This window comes from Diabrotica virgifera, chromosome 1 (assembly GCF_917563875.1).
Source record: "Diabrotica virgifera virgifera chromosome 1, PGI_DIABVI_V3a".
NCBI classification, from domain to species: domain Eukaryota; kingdom Metazoa; phylum Arthropoda; class Insecta; order Coleoptera; family Chrysomelidae; genus Diabrotica; species Diabrotica virgifera.
In genome coordinates, this window is record NC_065443.1 from 49,009,843 (window position 1) to 49,016,735 (window position 6,893).

General features: G+C 34.1%; 1 protein-coding gene across 2 annotated transcripts in view; it reads right to left on the reverse strand.

Moving 5' to 3' along the window:
- The window catches only part of LOC114324749 (proton-coupled folate transporter), a 72,327-nt gene extending 67,968 nt beyond the window's left edge, over positions 1–4,359 (reverse strand). For both annotated transcript variants that reach the window (XM_028272580.2, XM_050656010.1), the window contains exon 1: positions 4,193–4,359. In XM_028272580.2, coding sequence (XP_028128381.1) covers positions 4,193–4,262 — 70 coding nt within the window. In that variant the 5' untranslated portion in view covers positions 4,263–4,359. The remainder of the gene's footprint in view (positions 1–4,192) is intronic.
- Between the last annotated feature and the right edge of the window lie 2,534 nt (positions 4,360–6,893).

A 6,893-nucleotide genomic window follows, 5' to 3' on the forward strand; every position in this document is an offset into this window, starting at 1 on the left:
TGGGACACCTAATGTACCTCGTTGTAAGCTAAACCTCGTTATATCCGTGTTCGTTATAGAGAGAGTCTACTGTGTATATTGTCATCCGAAATATACAAAATGTAATGTGCAACATCTTCACGTTTGGCCCCCCCCTAAAAAATTTTATATGGGCGCCCTTGCTATCATAATCTTCAGACCATTGATGGTGTACCGTTTTTGGCTCTTCTGAATATTTTGGTTACGTCTGTGATATTCTTCTGTTTCTTAGCACAAATAATGTTATTTTCTTCATATGCCTGGGCACCCCTTCAACTTTCCTAGTAAACTAGTGGGTTTACACCTTTATCTTTGTAGTCAAAGATTAAAATTTTGATTTTTTTATAATAGCTGATCCCGTCATTATTTGTTCATAAATTTTCTTTTTCTTATTCTCGTCTCTCTGTTTCTTATTTTGATGTACACGGTTGGGATAAAGTATGGAACTAACTAAAGACCTATGAACCAAAAAAGACACCACGCATGAAACTTTGCAGTGTCACACTGTATACTTTTACAGATATTAAAAAAACATGTGACTCATAACTTATATAAATATCTAGTTTAGTAAGAAAAAATGGTGGAATTGACAAATAGATTACTTTGCATATAAAAAATAGGTAATTTTTTATTTCCTAAACCGATGTGGATAATAAGTTTAAAACATCACTTCCAAGTGTTCAAAGTGCTTGCCGTTAACCTCGTGATAATGTACAGGGCTGATAGCAAGCTGGTAAAGAGTTCCAGAATAATGGAAGGGGTATTACGAAAGAATAGATGGACAATAAACCAACTGGCTGAAGTACAACCAATTTACAACATAATTTACAGGTCTACAAGCTGATACATGATCCCATAAACTAGGAAGGGGTATCATGGAGAAATAGAAGGTGTACAGTAAGCAAACTGGAGTCCAGGATATGTGAGTTGGACACGAGTATGACGCCGCAAATGGAGGGATCATGTCGACAGAATGAGTCCAGTAAGGATTGCGAAATGAGCAAAAACACATAAAACCAATACGAAAAGACCACCAGGAAGACCCCCGAGGTAGTGTTCTTGCTGGACATCAACATCACAAGAGCTTGGATGACGGAATAAACAAGACCATGTCCTAAAATAAGAAGAAGGAAAATAAGACAGAAATAAGACAGTCTACAAGCTGATACATGATCCCATAAACTAGGAAGGGATATCATGGAGAAATAGAAGGTGTACAGTAAGCAAACTGGAGTCCAGGATATGTGAGTTGGACACGAGTATGACGCCGCAAATGGAGGGATCATGTCGACAGAATGAGTCCAGTAAGGATTGCGAAATGAGCAAAAACACATAAAACCAATACGAAAAGACCACCAGGAAGACCCCCGAGGTAGTGTTCTTGCTGGACATCAACATCACAAGAGCTGGGATGACGGAATAAACAAGACCATGTCCTAAAATAAGAAGAAGGAAAATAAGACAGAAATAAGACAGTCTACAAGCTGATACATGATCCCATAAACTAGGAAGGGGTATCATGGAGAAATAGAAGGTGTACAGTAAGCAAACTGGAGTCCAGGATATATGAGTTGGACACGAGTATGACGCCGCAAATGCAGGGATCATGTCGACAGAATGAGCCCAGTAAGGATTGCGAAATGAGCAAAAACACATAAAACCAATACGAAAAGACCACCAGGAAGACCCCCGAGGTAGTGTTCTTGCTGGACATCAACATCACAAGAGCTGGGATGAGGGAATAAACAAGACCATGTCCTAAAATAAGAAGAAGGAAAAGAAGACAGAAATACCTTAACTTATACAGTCGAACCCGCTTATTAGAGTACCGCTTATAGGAATATCCCGGTTTAAGGAATAGAATTTTGAGATCCTGGAACATTTCCATTTACTCCTTAATAAATTTAAGCGTTTATAGTGATACGTTTTAGTAAAAGAATCCCGCTTTATCTAATAATCCTAAGGTACCAAAAACTTTTTAGGTACAATTTCCCACAAATTTTTATGTTTTCTGGTTTTATAGGACCTGTCGATAATATTTTATTTCTTACTTTATTATTGGTACCAATTCTACCTTCCGCCAAACATTTACCGATCGTAAAGTAGGTACCTTAATTTTTCAATTGTGTAAACATTCTTATTGCTCACTCACCGCCACGTCGTTGTCTGTTTAGATTTTTAACAGTTGGAAGTCATAAATAACCCCTTGTAATATAATAATCGCTGAAATTTTCTGGAGGTAAAACCAATGTCAATTTTTTATTTATTATAATTTTAGAGCAACAAGTGACTAATATTGTTGACTGAGGTATTGGACCCATATTAATATTTCAATCAACGCTAATATCTTATGTAACAAAACAAATAGTCTCAGATTACCGATTATTTTTCCAGAAAAAAAGTAAGTCTGTTGGATATATGTTAATAAGAAAATATATATGTATACGTATATCTACATATTACATACATTTCATACTTATTTGTGTAGGTATGCATGCACAGATAATGTAGTTTGGTGTTTTATTAATAAAATAAGTAATAGTTACACTAGGTACTGTATTATTGACATAAAAAGAAATAGAACCATATACATAATAAATATGTACATAACGTATGTATGTACGTGTAAATACATACTATGTACATGTACATACAGTATGTACCTCTACAAAGTGTGTTGTACTATTACGACGTATATTCGGTACATATATTTCTGCTAGCCACCACTGATCGGTTATTAGAATATCCCGGTTATAGGAATATTTTTGTTTGGCACGAAGGCTATTCTAATAAGCGGGTTCGACTGTATATCTTTTTTTTATAGTTTAAAAGACGATCAGGTATCTTAAATATCTAGGTCAATTGTACTCACAAGAAACCAAATAATGACAGGTATATCACAAAAAATATTTCTAAATGTTTCTAAAACAATCAAATGAGTTATATGTATAAAAACAAAAAAACTAGTTAAAAACTCATGTGATGCCAAATAATTTAGCAATAATCAGAAATTGTAAATCGTAGAGAAAGACAATTACAGTCGAACCCGCTTATTGGAATAGCCTTTGTGCAAGGCAAAAATATTCTTATAACCGGTATATTCTAATAACCGATCATTGGTGGCTAGTCGAAATAAGTGTTACCGAATATACGTAATAATATTATTTACATACTATGCCAATGTGTAGTTTTACATACTATGCCAATATGTAGTTTTATTACATACTATGCCAATATGTAGTTTTATTACATACTATGCCAATATGTATATCATATATGTACCTATATAATCAGTGTATGTAAATGGTTTTAGGTCTTTTTACGTCAATAATACAGTAGTGTAACTAGTACTTATCTATGTATGTGTTAAATACCAAATTACATTACATGTATGTGAATGAATACATTATATAATTAATATGAAATGTATGCAATATGTAGATATGTAAATATTTTCTTATTAAAATGCATATAATATAACAAAATTACTTTTTTTTCTTGAGAAATTATTGGTAATTATAGCTTTTTCGTTGTTAATCCGTGTGGTCATCCTTAATCCACTGGTTGAATAGAAGTTTTATTGGCGTCAAGAAATGGATTGTTACATTCTTGTTCTTTTCTCTCCTTTTCGAATTTAACAAAGCCATAATTCCATCTTGCAAACAAGTAGGTACTCTCTGAGTGAATTCTAAATAAACTGTTTCTAACAATTTTATAACAGGCAACAGTTCCTTTGTGTAGACAAATAGAAATTATTTTATGACCCATGCATTTGTCGGCCATGCTAAAGATCGAATTGGTATTCGTAACAAAGTAATAAATATTTATTACCCTAATAATATCTAATCCAGCACTACTTACAGGCCGTTGACGACAAGCCATAATACCAAACATAATTTAAATTTTTGTAAAAAAAATATTCTTTGACCTGCAAAATATGCTAATAAGCGGTATTATCTAGCTAACTCCTATTCCAATAAACAGAAAAATTTATTAAGGAGTAAATGGAAATGTTTCGGGAACTTGAATTTATATTCCATAAACCGGGATATTCCTATAACAGGGATTCTAATAAGCGGGTTCGACTGTATAAAAAAATAAGTCAATGACAATATTTTCTAAAAGAAAAGATATTGAAACAGTTGTAATAGTGAAAAGTAAGAAGTTTATTTACCTTGCAATATCATGGAGAAACTTAAAAAAAGTAAAGGTACTTCCACAGAGAAATATTTATACCACGCCATTGATCCTGTTAAGTCTCAGATCTCTTTACACAAACTTAAACTTCTTAACTATTCAAATGTAATGAATTTCCATCTACTTATAGGTTCGCTGATTAATCAAATACCTTTGATTTTAAAAGCTGTCAATGTAGATTTGGTAATCTACCTTAAATATTTATGAAAAAATGTGATTCTTAATATTTTGATTATTATTTAATTGATAACTATCTTTACATTTTTACGATAGGTATAATATCAATTTTAGATAATATTAGAATCCAATGAATAGATACAAGGATAGAAAGATTTTTTTGGATGATCCCCATACATGAAGAGGGGCAATAACTATGGACAAAATTCCACATATCCTCTAAATCTCAATGATATACCTTCTAGAGCAGCGGTTCTCAATCTGTGGTACATGTACCACTGGTGGTACATATCATTATTTGCGGTGGTACACAAAACGCAAAACTGTCAAAATCACCACTATTACAGTTAATTAGATTACCTATCTAGATAGGTAGTTATTTCAATTAGGTGGTACCAAAAATATTAAAAAGTATTTTGTGGTACATGACTCAAAAAGATTAAGAACCACTGTTCTAGAGAAACAGAAAATTCTCTATAAGTCGGAGTGCAGAATCCTCGGTAACTATCGATTGCCTAAAGTTTTTACAAATTTATAAAGACACATACCGATAAATAGCGGACATGGATGAATCTCCAATATACATCCATCACCTGCCCGCTTATCTAGATAAAATTCCAACAGAGTTCTGCACAGTGGCGTAGCTAGGGTGGGGCGGAGGGGGCGGTCCGCCCCGGGTGTCACCCGGTCGGGGGTGACACCCGAGAGACCTGCTCACAAAAGAATGAATCGTGAATTTGTAACTTTACCGACTTTATAATCAAAATACAATTCGATATTATTCTGTAAACACATGAAACCGAGAAAAGTCGAGGTAAAAGAGGCATTTCTTTGATTTTTCTGTTAAAAGGAAAAAAGTAGTTGTTTATCTAAATAACTAAATTCTTAAGAAGCTTGAAATTGATGATTGAAGCTTGATTGAAGCTTGATCTGAAGTGCCGTTCACAGGAATACAATAATGCAGCTGTGAAGAGCGGCGTACATGGAGGAATAAAAGCTATTATTAAGGGCGTAGGCGCAAAATTTCTCGCAAACTTGTTTTAAATGCATTCATTTTGTTTCGAGTCCCGAGAACACTATATTTGGAAAAATTACACGCAGAATGAACGATTGCATTATTACCCGGGGCTGAAAGCCTCTGAAAACTTCTATAATGTTTATTTTAATAAGTTACAGGGGTAAAAAAAAGAAAATTTAGTGTGATTTTTAATTTTAAATAACTCATTCAAAAGAAACTTTTTGGTTATTTCGGGGGACTTGTGGCCCTAGGTACCTAATAATGTAATCTTCGATTATGCGTTTAAATTTTTCAAAAATACTAATTAGTTTTTTCAGGATTCGAAAAATCTGAATTCATTTAAAACACATTGGCGCGAAATTTTGCGCCTACGTTAAAAAGCAAATTCGCGCCTTAAAGCAAAAAACAAAAAGCCCATTTTCGTTGGATGTATTGATCATTATACCAATGATTTTTGTGGCCATCACTCTTTTCCGAACAACACATCCTGAGTAACTTTTTTCGGAACTGTAGAGGAAATTTTAATTTTTTTTTCTGATTCCACTAGCTGCTGAGATGGGAAGTGCTTATTGAACACAGCAAATCATCTGTTAAACGACTTTCCACAACGCGTTTGAGTGCTCACTATGCTGCAGTTAAACAGCCCCTCTGTTGGCAGAACATTTTGATAGTTTTATGGCTGCAATTGAGGAACTATGTCATAAAAAAGAAAATTTAGACACCAGAAGTGCATATAGACATACCCTATTGATGCCCGACGTGTGCAATTTCACATTTCTTTGTCATCTTTTCTTTTGGAATGATGTTCCAAGAGAAACCAATTTTTGTCAGATTGAATTGCAAAGTAAAGGCATAACCGTTGATCAATCAGCGACCAAAATAGGTGCACTTTACATTGAAGAAAAACGTGGTCATATTATAGATGAAGCAATAGATTTTGCCACGAAACAATATGAGCACGACGACATTCCCACCGAAAAACGAATTCGACGTCAAAAACGAATGGATGGTGACCTAGCTACCGATACAGGACTGACACTTCGAGTCAAACTTCAACAGGATATGTTGGACTGTTTTGACCTATTCAATTTTGAACTCGAAACCAGATCAAAGTTTATTTATAATGTGACTTCATTGTTCGATGTTGTGCAGACACACACTTTGCTTTTCACGAACAGTGAACAATTGAAGTTAGCTGTTTCAACATTTTTTGACTTTACCATGAAGAGGTATCAGAAGCAGACCTTGTGCTAGAAATACCAAGGCTGAGAAGAGATTTACAAGCGGCCATTATCACAGCATCTAAATGGTTAGTTGTAGACTTTTTAAGATTCATTGTGGAGTGGGATTTCATGGAATCTCTCCCAAATTTAATGGTTGCATTAAAATTATATATAACCATTTGTGTATCGGCTACTTCATGTGAGAGATGTTTTAGTAAGCTAAAATTAATCCAGAAATACTTGCGAGCAAAACTGGCGCA